The sequence below is a fragment of the Hypanus sabinus genome, chromosome 1 (assembly GCF_030144855.1).
Source record: "Hypanus sabinus isolate sHypSab1 chromosome 1, sHypSab1.hap1, whole genome shotgun sequence".
Lineage (NCBI taxonomy): Eukaryota > Metazoa > Chordata > Chondrichthyes > Myliobatiformes > Dasyatidae > Hypanus > Hypanus sabinus.
Window position 1 is genome coordinate 209,738,571 of NC_082706.1, and position 23,140 is coordinate 209,761,710.

A 23,140-nucleotide genomic window follows, 5' to 3' on the forward strand; every position below is an offset into this window, starting at 1 on the left:
CGGGCTCTCACGACCAGACTATGTAACAGTTTCTTCCCCCAAGCTATCGGACTCCTCAATGCCCAGAGCCTGGACTGACACCTTACTGCCCTACTGTCCTGTCTATTATTTATTGTAATGCCTGCACTGTTTGTGTGCACTTTACACAGTCCTGTGTACGTCTGTAGTCCAGTGTAGCTTTCTCAGTGTTTTTTTATGTAGTTCAGTCTAGTTTTTGTACTGTGTCATGTAACACCATGGTCCTGAAAAACATTGTCTCATTTTTACTATGTACTGTACCAGCCGTAATGGTCGAAATGACAATAAAAGTGATGACTACAATATAGAAAGTACTGATTAAAACTAGGTTAGACTAGATTTGAGTGGCAGTGTGGAGATATGTCTCTGCCGAAGTTGGTGTAAGAGGTTCTACCTTTCCCTTTCAAAATGATTGTCTTTTGCTCAGTTTGAAGTTTGTATTGACAATACCTTTAAAATTATTACTTCTAAAGGAAGTACAATGAATTAGTGATGAGATTGAGCTATGCACATTGATGCACCTTCTCACTGTTCGATTTTCCAGATGTCAACGACAACGTTCCTTTCTTTACCTCATCGACGTACGAGGCTACAGTCCCAGAAGGGGCTGCTGTGGGCATGTCAGTTGTGAAGGTATCTGCGACAGATCTGGATTCTGGTCGTCATGGGAAGGTGAGAAATTGGGTTGCACGTGCTGCAGTTGTCTGAGTGCATCCGTTTATCTGCAGCTCACTTCCGTGAGGTTTGAGACATACAGGATCATCAAAGTTCAAAATTTATTATGAAAGTACATGTTTGTCACTGTATGCTACCGTGAGCGGTGCAGGCTCGAAGGGCCGAATGGTCTACTTCTGCACCTGTTGTCTATTGTGAGACTAATTTTCTTATGGGAAATCACAGAAACTACAAAGAAACACAATAGAATCATTGAAAGACTGCACCCACAGGACAGAAAAACAACCAGTGTGCAAAATACAACAAACTGTGCAAATACAAAAGACAGAAAATAATAGTAATAATAAATATGCAATAATTATCGAGAACATGAGATGATGAGTCCTTGAAAATGAGTCCGTAGGTTGTGGGAACAGTTCAGTGATGTGGCAAGTGAAGTTGAGTGAAGTTGTCCCCTCTGGTTCCAGAGCCTGATGTTTGAGGGTAATAACTGTTCCTGAACCTGGTGGTGTGAGTCCTGAGGCTCCTGACAGCAGCAGTGAGGGGAGAGTACAGCCTGGGAGGTGGGGGTCCCTGATGGTTGAGGGGTAATATCTGTTCCTGAACCTGGTGGCATGAGTCCTGAAGTTCCTGTCCCTCCTTGCTAATGCCTGGGTGGTGGGGGTCCCTGATGAAGGATGCTGCTTTACTGCAGTAACACTCCTTGTAGATATACTCAGCTTACTCAACTAAGAAGTGGGCAATAGGGGCCGATTTGTCCCAATCCCATCAGGGTATTAAACATCCACACCGGGACCACCAGACTGCTGTAGGGTTTCTATGTTCTAAAAACAGCAACTTTCCCCCAGCAGAACGGCTGATCAGCATCTCCACCCACTAACCCGCCCCTCCACACACCCAAACACCACTACTTTATCATTTCCTATCAATCACCTTACATACAGACACTCCTGTGCCTGGCCTCACTCAATGGACATATACAATCAATCTGTGTATATAAGCTATCTTACGTATTTATATTTATTGTGTTTTTTAAATTATTGCATCTTTTATCTTATTTTGTTTTGTGCTGCTTCGGATCTAAAGTAACAATTATTTTGTTCTCGTTTACACTTGTGTACAGGAAATGACATTAATGTTGAATCTTGAATTGCCAGCAGAAATCAGCATATCCTGATGAAGGGTCTCAGCCTGAAACATCGGCCGTTCATTCTTCTCCACTGAGTGCTGCCTGACCTGCTGAGTTCCTCCAGCATTTTGTGTGTTCCTCTGGATTTCCAGCATCTGCAGAATCTGTTCAATTAGGGGCAAATCAAAGCCAAGTTTAATTATCATCCAAACCATACGTAGATACAGCTGGATGAGAAAGCCTTCCTCCGGGGTCAAGGCGCAAGACATTTAAAACAGCAAGCAAACATTAAAAAAAACAAGTAACATAAATCATAATATCGAACAAAGCAGCATATCCACTAAAAGAAACATATATAGTCCAAGACCCAGAGCGACCATGCCTAGCAATGGATTGTACCATCTCCCTGCCATGTACAATCCAGCTTGTCACTCCACCACTCGAACACGGGAGGGCAGCACAGAAGGGACAGGCTAGGCCCAGCCAAGCCCAACCACGTTGTCGTGCTTCCCTGTCACCTGGTCTGCAGCAGCTCTTGATAAAAGGGGATAACTACACTCATTTGCCTCATCATTGAGATGTTCCTACAATCAATGATCTCACTTTAAAGATTCTTTATCTTGTTATTTCATGTTCTATTGCTTTTTCTTTATATTTGCATTTGCACAGTTTGCTGTCTTCTGCCCTCTGATTGATCCTGTTATCTATAGATCTGCTGAGTGAGCCCACAAGAAGATTCATCTCAGGGTTGTATATGGTGACAGAAATGAACTTTGATAATAAATTTACTTTGAACTTGTTCTGCAACAGTAGTACATTTACAATACATAATAATAAAAATAAAACTACAAAGTACAATAAGAAAATATATATTAAAATTGAATTAAATAAGTAATGCAAAAAGGAGGAAAACACAGTGAGTTAGTCTAAGCAACACACAAAATGCTGGAGGAACTCAGGTTTTGGGCAAGGACCCTCCATCAGGCCTGACCTGCTGAGTTCCTCCAGCATTGTCTGCGTGTTGTTTGGGTCTCCAGCATCTGCAGATTTCTTCTTGTTTGTGAGGTAGTATTTATGGGTTCATTGCCAATTCAGAAATCTGATAGTGGCGGGGAAGAAGTTGTTCCTAAAACATTGTGTGTCTTTAAACTCCACCATGGACGTTCCCAACCCCGGCATGGGACTAGCAACTCCATCTCATAAAAACCCGGTTCTACATGAACGCCAACAAAAGCCCCAAGGATCTCATCCCTGGGGGAGCAGGACACTAAGAAGATGGGCTACACCTGGGAGAACTGGAAAGACTGGTCCAGGACACAGGACACTGGCGAGCTGCTGTCAGTGGCCTATGCCAGTGATGCACCATCAATAACTCTCTGAGACGTGAGGCGAGATATCCGCTTTTATTGACTGGAAGAAAGAACAAGCAGCAATTGACCACCACGCTACATCCAGGAGACTGAGGGCAGGGCTCAGGCCTCAATCGCCTTTATCATGGGGTCTGTGGGAGGAGCCACAGGAGCAGTCAGCGGGGGGGGGGAGGGTGTCCAGACAGGTATATGTAGTTCACCACAGGCAGGCCCAGAAGGGGTGATGGTTTTAAGAAGAAGAAGAAGTGTGCCTTCAGGCTCCTGTACCTCTCTCTTGATGTTAACAATGAGAAGAGAATGTGTCCTGCATGATGGGGGTCCTTGATGATGGATGCCACCTTTCTGAGGCATTTGAATGTGTCCTCAGTGGTGGAGAAGCAGGAGTGAACATCGAAATAGCCACTGTAGTCCTGACAGAGAAAGCACAACTTCATGTGCGACACCTCAGTCAACCTTATTTGGGTCAGGTATTGTGTTGAGTGTTCAGTACAAAGATTGTTGGATAAGTTTCTTAACTACATCCCAGGAGTAACAGGACATCCAGGTGTAATAATCACTTTTGCAGAGAGTTATAAACTCAGTCAGTTCCATCATGGGCACTAGCCTCCCCAACATCCAGACCATCTTCAAAAGTTGATGCTGAAAAAGTCAGCATCCATCATTAAGGACCCCCATCTCCCAGGAGACGCCCTCTTCTCATTGCCACCATCAGGGAGGATGTAGACACACAGTCAAAGTTTCAAAAACAACTTCTTCCCCTCTGCCATCAGATTTTTAAATAGACTTTGAGCCCTCACTTTTCTTTTCTCTGCCTTTTTGCACTACTTACTAAATTTAATTTTTATATAAATTTATTATTGTATTTTATATGCTTTATTATTATATATTACAATGACCTGCTGCTGCAAAACAACAAATTTCATGAGATAGGCCAGTGACCTGATTCTGATTCTAAAATTGAATTCTCCAGTGTGTAGAAGGGATGGTGAGGATGGGTGTCCAGTCAAATCTGGTCACGCCTTTGGTCAAATGCAAATCAAACAGAGTCTTGATTATAATTCCCAGCATGCAGACATGGTCACGTCATCTGAATTCTGAACACTGCCACTGCTCCCCATTATTTCCCGGCAGTCCCAAGGAAGTCAAATAAATTTAATATTGCAGATTTATTTCACAGGCTGAAGTGATTGCAGCAATTTCTGGATTTGGCTTGGTAAAATTTTATGGAATTGGTAGAGAAATGAAAACCCATCTATGCTGCTTTGGGGTATTTATTTATTTATTCAGTTGTTTGTTTCTTTGTTTATTTGCTTGCTTCTGTATTTATTTATCTATCTACCTGTCTATATCCCTATCTATTTATTTATCTATCTATCCGTCTATGTATCTATTTATCTGTCATTCTGTCTAACTATTGGGACTATGGGAAGAAACCACAGCACCCAGAGGAAACCCAGACGGTCACAGGGAGAACGTACAAGTTCCTTACAGATGGCACCAGGACTGAAGTCTAACCTCTGTGTTTCCCGCTGGAGCAGCATTGTGCTAAGCACAACATTACCATTGCACTTGGACGTGCAAGAGCCTCCAGCCCTTGAGTGGAGAAAGCAGGAGGGGATCTGCAACAACTTACTGGAGGAACTCAATGGGTTAAGCAGCATCTGTGGAAGGAAATCAGTTGTCAACGTATTGGGTCAGAACCCTGTATCTGAGTCCTGAGGCAGAGTTTCAACCCAAAGCATTGACAATTTACTGTTTGTGATATTTATGAGTGACCTGCATGGGTGAATTGGTAAGTTTGGAGACAATACAAAGACTGGTGGTGTTATGGATGGTGTGGAAGACTGGCAATGAATACAACAGCATATAAACCAGTTGCAAATATGGGTGGCAGATGGAATATAACTAACAACATCTTTTCCCAGGATTGAAATGGCTAATACCAGAGGGCACACATTTGAGGTGAAGGAAGGTAATTTCAAAGGAGATGTGAGGGGCAAGTTTTTTACACAGAGAGTGTTGGGTGCCTGCAATGCAAGCTTGGGGTGGTAGTAGGGCAGAAACATTAGAGATTTTTAAGAGACGTTTAGATAGACTCGTGAATGTGAGGAAAATCGAAGGATAAGGAGGCAGAAGAGATTAGTTGGCCTTTTGATTACTAATTTACTCATTTAATTCAGCACAACATTGTGGGCTGGAGGGCCTGTTCCTATGCTGTACTGTTTAATGTTCAAGGGGGGGTTGAGAGGGATAATAAATCAACCATCGTTGCACAGTGGAGGGCTCAAATGGGCTGAATGGCCTAATTCTGTCGCTAAGTCTTATGGCTTCCATCTCTGTTATAAGGTATGCTTCGGGTAAGTCATTGATGTCAGAGTCTGGGGTTAGAGCTGATGTCAAAGGCCATTCCTTTGGCTTTCTTCCGTATTTATATTTGCTGCCGACGTAAGAAAGATCAAAGATTTAAAGATTTCATTTTTGTCACATATGCATCGAAATGTGAAATGAGTTGTTCGCATAAACAACTGACACAGTCCGGGGATGTGCTGGGGGCAGCCCACAAGAATCGCCATGCTTCCGGTGCCAACATAGCAGGCCCGCAGCTTACTAGCCCAAAATCACAGCGCAGTAGCCTAACAGAAAAATGGAGTTTTACTTTGGAGGGAAGGGGTAGAATGATCTTTGAGTAGGTTAAAAAGTTGGAACAACACCGTGGCCAAAGGGCCTGTAATGTTCCATATTCTATGTTTTATGTTCTGTGTTCTAACCCGTGCATCGTTAGAATGTGGGAGGAAACCAGAGCACCCACAGGTCATGGGGAAACGTACGAATCGTAGGAAATGAATACAGTCAGTGGTGGGAATTGAACCACTGGCATCACACTATCCACTATGCTGCCATACCATCCTCTACGCTCTCAGGCCACTCCTTTGCCCCATCAGCCCCAGAGCCAACCTGTATTGCTTTTAGGGTCGGGTCAGTAGCGTAGCAGTTAATGCATCTCTTTAGCATCAGCGACCCAGGTTCAATTCCCACCACTGTCTGTAAGGAGTTTATCCGGAGTTTGGAATTCGTATGTTCTCTCCGGTGATTTCTGCATTTCCTCTGGATGCTCTGGTTTCTTCCCTCAGTCCAAAGACACACCAGTTCATAGGTTAATTGGTCACATGGGTGTAATTGGACAGAGTGGTCTCGTTGGGCCTGTTACTGTGCGTATATCTCAATAATACATAAATATCCATCCCCATGTGACCAGTTCTCCCAACAGTCCCTTTGACTACCACCTTCTCACCTTTCCTCCAAATTCTGCCTCTTACCAAAGCATTAGAGATTGGGAAACGTCTGCTTGATTCTCACCTGTTAACTTCCCTCCCTCTACCAGGTGAATTATGCCATAGTGAAGGACCTCAGTGGAGATTATCGTTACTTCAGCATTGATTTTGAGACGGGGGTTATCTTCACCCAGACATCCTTTGACAGAGAGGTGAAGGGATCATACTTAATAGAGGTCCAGTCCCAAGACAACTCGGAGTCTGCCCGGCCAGGCAAACAAGGACAACCCAACACAGGTACACACCTCACAGCCATCGACTCGCGTCATTAATGTATTTGTTTGTCTACAGAGAACGAGCTACGTTGTTTGGGTTTCATATGTGTGGTGGGTGTCCATCCTATCCGACGATGACAGGAGATCTGTGTAAGAGAGTTTTAAAGTGGAAGAGCTATGGCACCTGGGCAGTTCCACTCTCTCGACCTCGGAAGTCCAGGTCCAGTGATATCTGTAATCATCACAAGTGTTTCCCTTGGTTGCAGTGTATGGCCCTGACATCATCTGTGCCTCGTCATGCCCTTCGCCCCCCACAGAGAGTTCCAGAATGACCTCCCTGCCCGTTGGAGCTCACCGTAGATCTCACCAGAGCTGACTGTGCATGCTCGGACAGGCCTGTCCCTATCCCACTAGGGTATGAGGCCCACCAGCTACCCTCGCCTGGTTTAGCCCACCTATCAAAGCAGTGTGCTGACCAGGGTGTGGCCACTGTCACATGCAAACAGCTACTTGGAGCTACAGGCGAGAGATGGGGACCAAAGGGGAATGACACCACAAGCCCCTTGACCAGAGGTGATAACCCTCCCTGGACACTCCATACAACACCATTTTGAAACTAACCCAATGAATACGTACATAACAACAAAATAAAATGTCCAAGTGTTATGAGTGGAAAGTAAAAGTATTGTTAATATTACTTGGATATTTAGACATTGAAACTAACTCGATAATCTAATTCCAAACTGGCACAGCTGGAGGAAAGCCAGGTGGCCACAGAGAGAACGTACAAACTCCTTACAGACAGCGGTGGGAAGTAGTAACAAGAACAATGATTTGACCAATCTGTTATTCCAGATGAGACAATCCTTATCCAGCCAGTTGTAACAATACAGGATAAACAAGTCAGAGCAGCTTGCCATTCCAAACACACACACGGAACTTACAGACATCAGTAAGTGAAAAACATCTGAAGCAAGCAGATTTAAAGGAGGAAACTGGAAGATTTTGGAACATGAACAACGTGTATCGTTAGTATGGATGGGTTGGATTCCACCGAGGAGCACCGCTGAACGCCGCAGGAGATCCTGTCCCCCTGTGGCTGTAAGACTCTACAACTCCTCCTCCTTCGGTAGACGACTATATGGTTTCTTTGAACATCTATATTTTGCACTATTACTTTTTAATAAACATTTGCACTTCTTTTCATTCTTCAATTATTACATTATGTATTTTAAAGTACGTATTTCTGACTAAGCAAACTTGCAACATTAACCCTGATGAAGGGTTTCGGCCCAAAACATCGTCACTACCTCCTCCCATAGATGCTGTCTGGCCTGCTGTGTTCTGCCAGCATTTTGTGTTTTTATTGCAACATTAATTTCCTTTGGGATAAATACATTACAGCTTTAATCTGAGTGTTGGAGAGTTATGGTGCGGGTCAATGGGACTAGGCAGATTAAGAGTTCGGCACAGATTAGATGGGCCAAAGGGCCTGCTTCTGTGCTCTCTGACTCTATGGCTCTAACTGTGGTAAGTTTTTGATTGCTATATGGTGATTCTTTATCAATCGACATGTTGTTCTCTTCATTCACAGACATGGCATACGTGAGGATTTTTGTCAGCGATGTGAATGACAACGCACCATTTTTCCCTCAGGAAGCCTATACTATCAGTGTAGACGAGGACAAGGACATTGGGTTTGTTGTGATAACAGTGTCTGCTAACGACGGAGATGAAGGTGGGTTTGTATGGATCTTCCTCCTTTTGTTCTCATTTCAGAATCAGATTCATTATCACTGACTTACACTCATATAACTCCTCCACCCAATAAAGTGGCCACTGTCTGCGTGTTCATTGTCTTCTGCTGCTGTAGCTCATCCCCTTCAATGTCTGATGTGCTGTGCATTCAGAGATGCTCTTTGATACACCACTGTTGTAACGTGTGGTTACTTGAGTTACTGTCACCTTCCTGTCAGCTGAACCAGTCTGGCCGTTCTCCTCTGACCTCTCTCATTAATGAGGTGATTTCCCCCACAGAACCAGTCTGGCCATTCTCCTCTGACCTCTCCCATTAATGAGGTGATTTCCCCCACAGAACCAGTCCGTCCATTCTCCTCTGACCTCTCTCATTAACGAGATGATTTCCCCCACAGAACCAGTCTGTCCATTCTCCTCCGACCTCTCTCGTTAACGAGGTGATTTCCCCCACAGAACCAGTCTGTCCATTCTCCTCCGACCTCTCTCGTTAACGAGGTGATTTCCCCCACAGAACCAGTCTGGCCATTCTCCTCCGACCTCTCTCATTAACCAGGCGTTTTCACCCACAGAACCAGTCTGTCCATTCTCCTCTGACCTCTCTCGTTAATAAGGTGATTTCCCCCCACAGAACCAGTCTGGCCATTCTCCTCCGACCTCTCTCATTAACCAGGCGTTTTCACCCAAAGAACCAGTCTGTCCATTCTCCTCTGACCTCTCTCGTTAATAAGGTGATTTCCCCCCACAGAACCAGTCTGGCCATTCTCCTCTGACCTCTCTCATTAACAAGGTATTTTCACCCACAGAACCAGTCTGTCCATTCTCCTCTGACCTCTCTCATTAACAAGGTATTTTCACCCACAGAACCAGTCTGTCCATTCTCCTCTGACCTCTCTCATAAACAAGGTGTTTTCACCCACAGAACCAGTCTGGCCATTCTCCTCCGACCTCTCTCGTTAACAAGGTGTTTTCCCCACAGAACCAGTCTGTCCATTCTCCTCCGACCTCTCTCATAAACAAGGTGTTTTCACCCACAGAACCAGTCTGGCCATTCTCCTCTGACATCCCTCATTAACAAGGCGTTTTCACCCACAGAACCAGTCTGGCCATTCTCCTCTGACATCCCTCATTAACAAGGTGTTTTCACCCACAGAACCAGTCTGGCCATTCTCCTCTGACCTCTCTCATTAACAAGGTGATTTCCCCCACAGAACCAGTCTGGCCATTCTCCTCTGACCTCTCTCATTAACAAGGTGATTTCCCCCACAGAACCAGTCTGTCCATTCTCCTCTGACCTCCCTCATTAACCAGGCGTTTTCACCCACAGAACCAGTCTGTCCATTCTCCTCTGACCTCCCTCATTAACAAGGTGTTTTCACCCACAGAACCAGTCTGTCCATTCTCCTCTGACCTCTCTCATTAACAAGGTGTTTTCACCCACAGAACCAGTCTGGCCATTCTCCTCCGACCTCTCTCATTAACAAGGTGTTTTCACCCACAGAACCAGTCTGTCCATTCTCCTCTGACCTCTCTCGTTAACAAGGTGTTTTCCCCCACAGAACCAGTCTGGCCATTCTCCTCCGACCTCTCTCATTAACGAGGTGTTTTCCCCCACAGAACCAGTCTGGCCATTCTCCTCCGACCTCTCTCATTAACAAGACGTTTTCACCCACAGAACCAGTCTGGCCATTCTCCTCTGACCTCTCTCATTAACAAGACGTTTTCACCCACAGAACCAGTCTGGCCATTCTCCTCCGACCTCTCTCATTAACAAGACGTTTTCACCCACAGAACCAGTCTGTCCATTCTCCTCTGACCTCTCTCATTAACGAGGTGTTTTCACCCACAGAACCAGTCTGTCCATTCTCCTCTGACCTCTCTCATTAACAAGGTGTTTTCACCCACAGAACCAGTCTGGCCATTCTCCTCCGACCTCTCTCATTAACAAGACGTTTTCACCCACAGAACCACTGCTCACTGGATTTGTTTTTGAGTCATGCTCTATAACTCTAGAGACTGTTGTCCCAGGTGATCAGCAGATTCTGAAATACTCAAACCACTCCGTCTGGCACCAAAAATCATTCCACAGTCAAAGTCACTGAGATCACATATCTTCCCCAGACCTGAACATCAACTGAACCTCTTGAACATGTCTGCATGCTTTTATACATTGAGTTGCTGCCACATGATTTGCTGATTAGATATTAGCTGTAACAAGCAAGTGTACAGCTGTACCTAATAAAAATAGTTACACTGTCTGCTAACCCGGGTCACTGGCACTGTGATAGTTACACTGACAGCTAACCCGGGTCACTGGCACTGTGATAGTTACACTGACAGCTAACCCGGGTCACTGGCACTGTGATAGTTACACTGTCTGCTAACCCGGGTCACTGGCACTGTGATAGTTACACTGTCTGCTAACCTGGGTCACTGGCACTGTGATAGTTACACTGACAGCTAACCCGGGTCACTGGCACTGTGATAGTTACACTGTCTGCTAACCCGGGTCACTGGCACTGTGATAGTTACACTGTCTGCTAACCTGGGTCACTGGCACTGTGATAGTTACACGGACAGCTAACCCGGGTCACTGGCACTGTGATAGTTACACCGTCTGCTAACCCGGGTCACTGGCACTGTGATAGTTACACTGGCTGCTAACCTGGGTCACTGGCACTGTGATAGTTACACTGGCTGCTAACCCGGGTCACTGGCACTGTGATAGTTACACTGACACCCTCTGGTGTCCCTCCTCCTTCTCTTTCTCCCATGGTCCACTCTTCTCTCCTGTCAGATTCTTTCTTCTTCATTCCTTTACTTTTTCCACGTGTCAGCTCCCAGCTTCTAACTTGATCCCTACTCCCATCCACCCACCTTCTCCCTCATCTGGTCTCGACTATCACCTGCCAGCTTTCACTCTTTCCACCCCCCCTCCACCTTTTTATTCTGGGTTCTTCCCCCTTGCTTTCCAGTCCAAATGGCGAGTCTTGGCCCAAAACGCTGACTGTTGATTCATTTCCATGAATGCTGCTTGACCTGCTAATCTCCCCCAGCGTTTTGTGTAGTGGTACTCTCGATTTCCAGAATCGCTTCTGTTTCTGACTCTGGCACCTTCCCCACCCCACCCCCTTTCCAGTTCCAGTGAAGCGGCCCAAAACATCAGCTGTTCATTCCTCTCCATTGATGCTGCCTGACCTGCTGAGCTGTGTTTGTGTTACTCTGAATTGAATCACTTTACACTTAGTAGTGCTGCCCTCATCTGGCAAGAACCGAGCTCTGGATTTCTGTCCGGAAAACTTTCCACTTTCTTTAACCAGTTTATGCTTATATCTCTTTAGTTAACACAGTGCCTATTTCAATTCAGCTTCTGTTTGCATGTTCGATTTTGTTCATTGGCCATGGAAGCAGCAGTTAGCCAAGCTGGGGTCTGGGATTTCCACTGAACGAGTCAGAATCAGGTATATCTCATAAAATTTGTTGTTATGTGGCAGCTGTAGCATATAAAATATACAATAAGTTTATGCACACATATTAAACAAGTAGTGCAGAAAAAGAGAGCAAAGATGGTGAGGAGGTGTTCATGTCAGTTCAGCAATCTGATGGCAGAGGGGAAGAAGCTGTTCCTGAACCATTGATTGCTCCTGTGCCTCCTCCTCGAGATCCCCCTCATTTTTCTGAACTCCAGTGAGTACAGGCCCAGAGACATCAAACACTCCTGGTATGTTCAACCTTTCATTCCTGGAATCAATCTCGTGAACCACTCCAACGTCAGCACTTATATTCTTACATTAGGAGCTCTACACTGTTCACAATACTCCATGAGGCCTCACCAAACCCTCAGCATTACAGTTATGCTTTTATATTCTGGTCCTGTCGCAGAGGGCATTTCCTGGAATGTGTGAGAGTCCTTAATGATGGATGCTGCCTTTTTGAGGCATCACCTTTTGAAGAAGTTCATGGTGGAGCTGGTTGGGTTTACAACCCTCTGCAGCTTTTTCCAGTCCTGTACGACGGAGCCTCCATAACAGGCAGTGATGCAACCAGTTAGAATGCTCTCCACGGTATATATTGCAAGATTCTTTGGTGATGTATCAAATCTCCTCAAACTCCCAATGAAGTATAGCTGCTGGTGTGCCTTCTTTGTAACTGCATCGATATGTCGGACCCAGGACAGGCCCTCACTGTTTCCCCACTTGAGATGGCATCTTTCTCGGGGAAGTTCCTACATCATCAGCTTGGCCTTCAAAGCAGACTCTAACACATCAGCAAGGCTCTGTCTAGATCAGGGGTTCCCAACCTTCTTTATGCCATAGACCAATCTCATTGAGCAAGAGGTCCATGGACCCCAACAATGCCTGTCCATGAGAATCCTGTGACAGGTAGTTCACTCAGCCGTCCCCAAAGTTCTTAAAAATTGGAATATTTGTGAATATTCATGGACACTGGGAAACATAAAAGATTCACCATCGTGGAAGAATATACGAGATCTTTCTTGGTGTAACAAATGGGAAGCTTTAATATCTAAAAAAATACAAGGAAGATGAAATGATCAAAAGTTATGACATAATCTAATTTAATGAAAAATCAAATGACTATAATTTAATTGCGGCGTATGTTAGTGTAACAAATAGGAAAAGAGTTTTTGGAAATTGGAGCATATTCTGAAGTAAAACCCGAATGGGACATTACAGCACAGTACAGGCTCTTCACCCCACAATGTTCTGCTGACCATTTAACCATGAGAAACTTAAGATCAAAGTACATTTATTATCAAAGTATGTACATATTATTCAACCTTGAGATTCATCTCCTTACACACCACGTCACAACCGCCCTGCACCTTCAAGACTTCCGTTCACAGCACAGAAATGCCCGGTTGCACAGGCCGTTCAAAAGCTCATCTCCGAAAGGGAGGGTGCCAGCTGCCGGTGGCAGTGGCCATTTACCAGAAGTGTGAGTAATAAAGTAGTTAGTAGCTGTGCTTGCTGCCAGCAAGTGCCATGTTAAACCAGAAGATCAATCTATCGATGAAAATAATGTAAAGACAGAGATTTACAGTATGTTGATGCGATCTTTCACGTCAAGGGTTTGTCTATTGCTGGGTCCCCGGGTCGTTGCAGAGTGCAGGACTCTGGCCACGAGGTTGTGCTGATGTCTTAACCTACTCCAAGATCAAATCTAACCCTTCCCTCCTATGTGACCCTCTATGGTCCTATCATCCACGTGCCTACCTAAGAGTTTCTTAAATGTCCCTAATGCCTCTACCACCACCCCTGGTCGGGTGTTCCACTCTCGGTACCAAAGAGCAGCCTCTGACCTTCTCCCCATACGTTCCTCCAATCATCTTAAAATTTGTCACTCTTTATTTATGTCATTTTTTTTTCTTTGATTCTTTTGTGTTTCTTTATTTTTTCTGTAAGTGCCTGTAAGAAAACTATTCTCAGGGTGATCTAGACTGGTATGGAGGAGCCACTGCAAAGCTGCAGACAGTTGTAAACTAGCCCAGCTCTAACTGAGCACTAGCCTCCCCTGCACTGAGGAAATCTTCCAAAGGTGATGACTCAAATACGGTATCCATCATTAAGGACCCCCATCACCCAGGACGTGCCCTCTTCTCATTGCCACCATCAGGGAGGGGCTACAGGAGCCTGCAGACATCGTCAATGATACAGGACCCCCTTCACCCAGGACATGCCCTCTTCTCATTGCCACCATCAGGGAGGAGGTACAGGAGCCTGCAGACATCGTCAATGATACAGGACCCCCTTCACCCAGGACGTGCCCTCTTCTCATTGCCACCATCAGGGAGGAGATACAGGAGCCTGAAGACACTCACTCAATGTTTCAGGAACAGCTTCTTCCCCTCTGCCATCAGATTTCCGAATGGACAATCAACCTGATGCACCTTCAATAACTCACTCTGAGACGTAAAGGCGAGATATCGGCTTTTATTGACTGGAAGAAGGAACAAGCAGTGAGTGACCACCATACAACATCCTGGAGACTGAGAGGCCGGGCTCAGGCCTCGATCGCCTTTATACAGGGGTCTGTGGGAGAAGCCACAGGAGCGGTCAGTGGGGGGGGGGGCTTGTCCAGACAGGCACACGTAGATCACCACACAACCCATGAACACTACCTCAGTACTTTTACTCTCTTTCTGCACCTTTAAATATATATACACATAATATATTTAGTTATGAATTACAATGTACTGCTGCTGCAAAAATTTCATGACATATGCTGGTGGTATTAAACCTGATTCTGATTCTATTGTATGTTCTTTGATAATAAATTTAATTTGAACTTTGAACACATATCTGAGGAAGAATGCATTTCAATCGGGCTCTTCCTACAGGAGCAAACGCTAAGCTGCGGTACCAGATCGCATCAGGAAACATTAAAGGGGCGTTTGACGTGGAGCCAGAGGTTGGAACAATCTTTGTAGCTCAGCGGCTAAACTACGAGGACGAGCAGCGGTATGAACTGCGGCTGGTGGCATCGGATGGAAAATGGGAGAACCAAACATTGGTGATGGTCAATGTCATCAACAAGAATGATGAGGCACCCGTCTTCACACAGAACGAGTACCATGGCACCGTCAGGGAAGAGCTTGAAGAACAGCCGGTCTTTGTCCTACAGGTCTGTGGCTCTCTTTATTCAGAGATACAGCCCGGTAACAGGCCCTTCTAGCCAAACGAGCCCACAACACCCAATTACACCCATGTCTTCAATTACCCTACTCAGCTGTACACCTTTGGAGTGTGACAGGAAGCTGGAACACCCGGAGACAACGCACGCAATCACCGGCGGAACGTGCAAACTCCTTACAGAGGGAGACGGAATTGAACCGGATCACTGGCACTGTGATAGTTACACTGGCTGCTAACCCGGGTCACTGACACTGTGATAGTTACACTGGCTGCTAACCCGGGTCACTGACACTGTGATAGTTACACTGGCTGCTAACCCGGGTCACTGACACTGTGATAGTTACACTGACTGCTAACCCGGGTCACTGGCACTGTGATAGTTACACTGGCAGCTAACCGGCATCACTGACACTGTGATAGTTACACTGACTGCTAACCCGGGTCACTGGCACTGTGATAGTTACACTGGCTGCTAACCGGGGTCACTGACACTGTGATAGTTACACTGACTGCTAACCCGGGTCACTGGCACTGTGATAGTTACACTGGCAGCTAACCGGGGTCACTGACACTGTGATAGTTACACTGACTGCTAACCCGGGTCACTGACACTGTGATAGTTACACTGACTGCTAACCGGGGTCACTGACACTGTGATAGTTACACTGACTGCTAACCCGGGTCACTGGCACTGTGATAGTTACACTGGCAGCTAACCGGGGTCACTGGCACTGTGATGGTTACACTGACTGCTAACCCGGGTCACTGGCAGTGTGATAGTTACACTGACTGCTAACCCGGGTCACTGGCACTGTGATAGTTACACTGACTGCTAACCCGGGTCACTGGCACTGTGATAGTTACACTGGCAGCTAACCGGGGTCACTGGCACTGTGATGGTTACACTGACTGCTAACCCGGGTCACTGACACTGTGATAGTTACACTGGCAGCTAACCGGCATCACTGACACTGTGATAGTTACACTGACTGCTAACCCGGGTCACTGGCACTGTGATGGTTACACTGACTGCTAACCCGGGTCACTGACACTGTGATAGTTACACTGACTGCTAACCCGGGTCACTGACACTGTGATAGTTACACTGACTGCTAACCCGGGTCACTGACACTGTGATAGTTACACTGGCAGCTAACCCGGGTTACTGGCACTGTGATGGTTACACTGGCTGCTAACCCGGGTTACTGGCACTGTGATGGTTACACTGGCTGCTAACCCGGGTTACTGGCACTGTGATAGTTACACTGGCTGCTAACCCGGGTTACTGGCACTGTGATGGTTACACTGACTGCTAACCCGGGTTACTGGCACTGTGATAGTTACACTGGCTGCTAACCCGGGTCACTGGCACTGTGATAGTTACACTGACTGCTAACCCGGGTAACTGTCAAGTGGAACATATGCTACACCTGCCCCTACATTTCTTCCATTCAGGACCCAAAATAGTCCTTCCAGATGAGCTGACACTTCAACTCTGAGTCTGTTGGGGTCATATTCTGTGCCCTGTGTCTGGTACTCCTGGTATGGCTTCCTGTATATTGATGGGACCTGATGTAGATTGGGAGACCACTTCACCAAACACGTACCCTCTGATTGCCAGAAGAGGCAGGATCTCCCAGTGGCCACTCATTTTAATTCCACTTCCTATCCCCATTCCGATATGTCCATCCATGGCCTTCTCTACTGTCACAATAAGGCCACGCTCACGGTAGAGGAGCAACACCTTATATTCTGTCTGGGTAGCCTCCAGCCTGATGGCATGAACAACGATTTCTCAAATTTCTGACAATGTCCCCTTCCCCCCCCTTCACCATTCCTCATTCCCATTTCCCTCTCTCACTTTTTCTCCTTTCCTGCCCAAGGCCTCCCCCAGTACTCCTCCCCCTTTTCTTTCTTCCTTGGCCTTCTGTCCTCTCCTATCAGATTGCACTCCCCCCCCCAACCCTTTATCTCTTTCACCAATCAACTTCTTAGCTCTTTACCTCACCCGTTCCCCCTCCCGGTTTCACCTATCACCTTCTCTCTCCCCTCCCCCACTTTTTAAATCTACTGCTCAGTTTTTTGCCGGAGGGTCTTGGCCCGAAACATCGACTGGACTCTCCTCCACAAGTTCCTCCAGCATTTTGTGCATGTTACTTGGATTTCCAGCATCTGCAGATTTTCCCTTGATCATGAATTCTGCCATCCAAATCATTGACATATGATGTAAAAAGAAGCCATACGCGTTAGTAGGTGAGTAAGTTGTGGGCATTCTTTGTTGGTGCCGGAATCACACCAACACTGGTGAGCTTCCCCAGCACTTCCCCGGATTGTGTAGGCCATTGACACAAACAACAACTTCTGCTCTGTATATCGATGTTTCAATATACTTGTGACAAATAAAGTTCATCTGTAAAATGGAATGGGCGATCTCCTTCAGAGTGATTTTACAGTTTGCTCTGCCCCTTCTGCAGGTTTCAGCGACTGACCCGGACCAGGGAGCAGACCAAAGTGCCTTGCGTTATTCTCTCCACGGACAGGGGGCGAACAGCGAGTTCACCATCAAGAAGCTCACCGGTAAAATCTACACCAAGAAGAAACTAGACCGGGAGCAACGGTCAATCTGGCGCTTTCTCGTTCTGGCTACTGATGAAAATGGTGAAGGGCTCACAGGTTTTGCTGATGTCATCGTTGAGGTCCACGATGTCAACGACAACCAGCCACTATTCCTGTGTGCAGCTGATGGCTGCTTCATGGGATACGTTCCAGAAAATTCTCCGGCAGACACTTCCATCATGGAGATGACGGCAACTGACCTGGATGACCCCAAGGCTGGGAAGAATGCAATCCTAATGTACAGAATAATCCAGAATGTTCGAAATGACATCAATCTCAACCTGTTTTCCATCAATCCTTCAACTGGAACTGTGTACACTGTGTTGGGTTCTCTGGACAGAGAGAAGGAGGATAGGTACCTGGTTGTGGTGGAAGCTCGAGATGGAGAAGGCCTGACAGGGACAGGAACGGCAACCATTTTGGTTTCGGATGTGAATGATCACGCACCAGTCTTCACACAGAGTGTCTTCAGAGCAAAGATTTCTGAAAACATTGAGACAAACACTGAAGTTCTGGTTGTGCCAGCCACCGATGACGATGACGGAGAAAATGCCCTGGTGACCTTCAGTATCGTGGACGGTGATGAAGACCATAAATTTCTCATGGAGACGGATCATCCAAAGAAACACGGGATAATTAAGTTGAAGAAAAGGCTTAATTATGAGAAATTCACTGAGAGGTGGTTCAATTTAACCATTAAGGTAGAAGATCTGGACTATTTTAGCTTGGCCACTTGTATCATTGACGTCGAAGATTACAATGACCACCCTCCAGTCTTCTCCCCACAGTTTTATGAAGCAGGCCCCTTGCTGGAGGATGTTTTCATCGGGACTAGAGTGGTTCAGGTGACGGCGATGGATCTGGATTCCGCCCAGAATGGAAGGTTCACCTACAGTATCACAAACGCTTCGGATCCACTCCAGCAGTTCTCAGTGGGCAGTGACGGCTGGGTTACCATCGCCAGTGCTCTGGACCATGAGACGATGCCACAGCATCAGCTGGTGGTCCTAGCCACCGACCAGGGGAGCCCACCCTTGACAGGAAGTGCCACCATCGCTTTAACTGTGCAAGACGTCAATGACAATGGACCAGATTTTGAGGTTCTGTAACAAAAATTACTTTTTAAATTGTTCTGTATTCTATCTTTCTCTCTCTCACTCTCTCACTCTCTCTCACTCTCTCTCTCTCTCTCTCACTGTCTCTCTCTCTCTCTCTCTCTCACTGTCTCTCACTCTTTCTCTGTCTCTCACTCTCTCAGTCTCCCTCACACATTCTCTCTCTCTATCCCTCTCTATCTGTCTCTGTCTCTCTCTCTATCTATCTATCTCTCTCACTCTCTCTCTCTATCTCTGTCTCTCTCTCTCTATCTCTATCTCTCTCTCTCCCTCTCTCTCTATCTCTCTCTCTCCCTCTCTCTCTCTCACTCTCTCTCACTCTCTCTCTCTCTCACTGTCTCACTCTCTCTATCTCTCACTGTCTCTCACACTATCTCTATCTCTGTCTCTCTCTCTCTCTCTCTCTCACTGTCTCTCACTCTTTCTCTGTCTCACTCTCTCAGTGTCTCTCTCACACATTCAAACTCTCTCTCTCTATCTATCTATCTCTCTCACTCTCTCTCTCTCTCTATCTCTGTCTCTCTCTCTCTCTCCCTCTCTCTCTCTCTCTCTCTCTCTCTCCCTCTCTATCTCTATCTCTCTCTCTCTCTCTCTCTCTCTCTCTCTCTCTCTCTATCTCTCTCTCTATCCAAAATGTCAGCTGTTTATTCATTTCCATAGATGCTGCCTGACCTGCTGAGTTCCTGCGGCATTTTGTATTCACAAGCAAAGGAAACACTGCACATGTATTCAGGACCACAAGAAAACATTTATTGAGTTCAAAGTAAATTTATTATCAAAGTACATATATGTCACCCTGTACAACCTGAGACTCATTTTCTTGCAGGTATTCACAGTAAATGCAAGAAACACAATATAATCCACGAAAGTCTGCACATAACAGAACAAGCAACCAACATGTAAAAGATAACAAACTGTGAATACAAAAAGAAAGTGAAAACATAAATTATTTTAATAATGATAAATAAGTAGTAAATATCAAGAATATGAGATTAAATAAGTCTATTGGTTGTAGAAACATTCCAATCAGGTGAAATTGAGTGAAGTTATCTCCTCTGGTTCAGGAGCCTGGTGGTTGAGGGGGAATAACTGATCCTGAACCTGGTGGTGTGGGGGCTGAGGCTCCTGTACCTTCTTCCTGATGGCAGCAATGAGAAGTGAACATTTCCTGGATGGTGGGAGATGGTCAGAGCTCGCACATCTCAATACAGAAAGAAAAACAAATGTCTACAGTCATTGGAGTACAGAAATCAAAATAATACTTATTATTTACTAAACAAGCCAATCTCTGTAATGTTGGAGAAGAGCCACAGATCCATCTCTCTCTCTCTCTCTCCCTCTCTCTCTCTCTCTCTCTCTCTCTCTCTCTCTCTCTCTCTCTCTCTCCCTCTCTCTCTCTCTCTCTCTCTCTCTCTCCTCTCTCTCTCTCTCTCTCTCTCTCTCTCTCTCTCTCCTCTCTCTCTCTCTCTCTCTCTCTCTCTCTCTCTCTCTCTCCTCTCTCTCTCTCTCTCTCTCTCTCTCTCTCTCTCTCTCTCTCTCTCTCTCCCTCCCTCCCTCCCTCCCATCCTCTCTCCATACTTCTCCCTATGTTCTTAGCACCAACACCAGCGGTGACCAAGACTAAAGCTCTCACACTGCACAGAGAACATGCCCCTAAGATACCATCAAAGATAACATAATTATCAACCCCGTACTTTCCCATCTGCTACCCATTATCCTCAACCCAGGCACATAATTTAGGAAACCAAAGGTCGAATCAGAATCAGGTTTAATATCACCGGCATATGTCGTGAAATTTATTGTTTTGCAGCAGCAGTACATTGCAATATATAATAATAAAACTGTAAATTACAGTAAGCATATATTTAAAAATATATGAAATAAGTAGAGCTAAAAGGGGGGGGGAACAGTGAGTTTGTGTTCGTGGGTTCAATGTCCATTCAGAAATCTGATGGCGGAGGAGAAGAAGCTGTTTCTGAAATGTTGAGTGTGTGTCTTCAGGCTCCTGTACCTCCTCCCTGATGGTAGCAATGAGAAGAGGGCGAGTCCTGGGAGATGGGGATCATTAATGATGGATGCTGTCTTCTTGAGGCATCACCTTTTGAGGGTGTCCTCGATGCTGGGGAGGCTAGTGCCCATGATGGAGCTGGCTGAATTTATAACTTTCTGCAAGGAGGATATACAAACAAAGAACAATACAGCACAGTACAGGCCATTCAGCCCACAATGGTGTGCCAACCCTTAAACCCTGCCTCCCATATAACCCTCCACCTTTGTAATATAGTAATATCATTATTCATTACCTGAATCTTGACGTGTATCCATGGAGACAAAGTATTGATGTATAAGAGGGAAAACAGGCCATTACCACATTCCAACCTGACACAACTTTTGTCTTCCAACTTCCATTTATTTCGGCATGTGCCAAGCAGGAATCACAGTTAACTCTTTCCTTACAGGTCCCATATGCACCAGTTGTCTGGGAGAACACAGTCGCCCCACAAACCATCCAGTTAAACGAGAGCTCGACCCTGATTTATGCCAAGGACAGGGACAGCCCGGAGAATGGCGCTCCCTTCTCCTTCAGTCTGTTGACCCACAACGGCAGTTGGACCAACTTTGCTTTAAAGGATCATGGCAATGGCACAGCGGCCCTCATAGCTCTCCGTATGTTTGACAGAGAAGAACAGAAAACCTTCTACTTGCCAGTGCTGATCACCGACAGTGGGTCCCCGCGTATGAGTTCCACCAACACTTTGACCATCACGATTGGAGATGTCAACGACCATCCTCATTCGCCTGGTTGCATGGAATTTCTGGTCTACCATTATAAAGGTATGGTGTTGCTCTATGAAGATGCAAGTTGAGTGGCAAAAAGGTAGTAAAGGCAAAGATTAGCTTTCCACTGATCGGCCACTTTATTCATTAGCTCCTGCTCTCTGAACCTTCAGAGATGCACTTCTGCACACCACTGTTGTGTGGTTATTTCAGTTACTGTCGCTTTCCTGTCAGCCTGGCCATTCCCCCCCAACCTCTCTCATTAACAAGGCATTCTCACCCACAGGACTGCCACTCACTGGATTTATTTTGTTGGGTTTTTTGGTGCCATTCTCTGTAAACTCTAGAGTAGGGGTTCCCAGCCTTACTTATACCATGGACCCATACCATTAAGCAATGATGCCCTCACCCGCATCTCCTCCATTTCCCACACTTTGGCCCTCGCCCCATCCTCCCGTCACCACAACAGGGACCGAGTCCCCCTTGTCCTCACCTACCACCCCACCAGCCTCCGGATCCAGCACATTATCCTCCACAACTTCCGCCACCTTCAACAGGACCCCACCACCAAGCGCATCTTTTCCTCTCTACCCCTCTCCGCTTTTCGCAGGGATCGTTCCCTCCGCGACTGCCTGGTCCACACGTCCCTCCCCACAGAACTCCCACCCGACACTTATCCCTGCAAGTGTAAGTGCTATACCTGTCCCTACACCTCCTCTCTTACCACCATTCAGGGCCCCAGTCCTTCCAGGTGAGGCAACACTTCACTTTTGAGTCTGTTGGGATTATCTATTGCATTTGGTGCTCCCGGTGCGGCCTCCTCTACATCAGCGAGACCCGACACGGATTGGGGGACCACTTCGTCGAGCACCTCCACTCCGTCCACCATAATAGACAGAATCTCCCGGTTGCTACCCACTTCAACTCTGCTTCACATTCCCATTCAGTTATGTCCATACATGGCCTCCTCTACTGCCATAATGAGGCCAAACTCAGGTTGGAGGAGCAACACCTCATCTACCGTCTGGGTAGTCTCCAGCCCCTTGGTATGAACATCGAATTCTCCAACTTCCAGTAATTCCCTCCCCCTCCCTTCCCCCATCCCACCCTCACTCTGTCTCCTCTTCCAGCTGCCTATCACCTCTCTCATGATTCTGCCTTCTTCTACTACCCATCGTGCTTTAAATTCCTTCTTCACCTCTCCTGCCTATCCCCTCCCTCCTTCCTCTCCCCCACCCCTTGATCTTTCCTCTGATTGGTTTCCACCCTCCCCCACCTTCTTTATGGGGCTCCTGCCCCCTCCTTCTTCAGTCCTGACAAAGGGTCTCGGCCTGAAACGTTGACTGCTCCTTTCAACGGATGCTGCCTGACCTGCTGAGTTCCTCCTGCTTGTTTGTACATGTTGATTTGACCACAGCATCTGCAGTGTACTTTGTGTTTACCATTAAGCAAAAGGTCCATAGACCCCATGTTGGGAACTCCTG

At 46.3% G+C, this 23,140-nt stretch overlaps 1 protein-coding gene across 1 annotated transcript in view; it reads left to right on the top strand.

Annotated features, from left to right (window-relative positions):
• si:dkey-22o22.2 (neural-cadherin) overlaps positions 1-23,140 on the top strand; it is a 309,750-nt gene that overhangs the window by 220,833 nt on the left and 65,777 nt on the right. The window contains exons 14-19 of the mRNA XM_059994111.1: positions 563-690; positions 6,575-6,761; positions 8,334-8,477; positions 14,853-15,136; positions 17,622-18,863; positions 21,338-21,718. Of these exons, the coding sequence (XP_059850094.1) occupies positions 563-690; positions 6,575-6,761; positions 8,334-8,477; positions 14,853-15,136; positions 17,622-18,863; positions 21,338-21,718 (2,366 nt within the window). The remainder of the gene's footprint in view (positions 1-562; positions 691-6,574; positions 6,762-8,333; positions 8,478-14,852; positions 15,137-17,621; positions 18,864-21,337; positions 21,719-23,140) is intronic.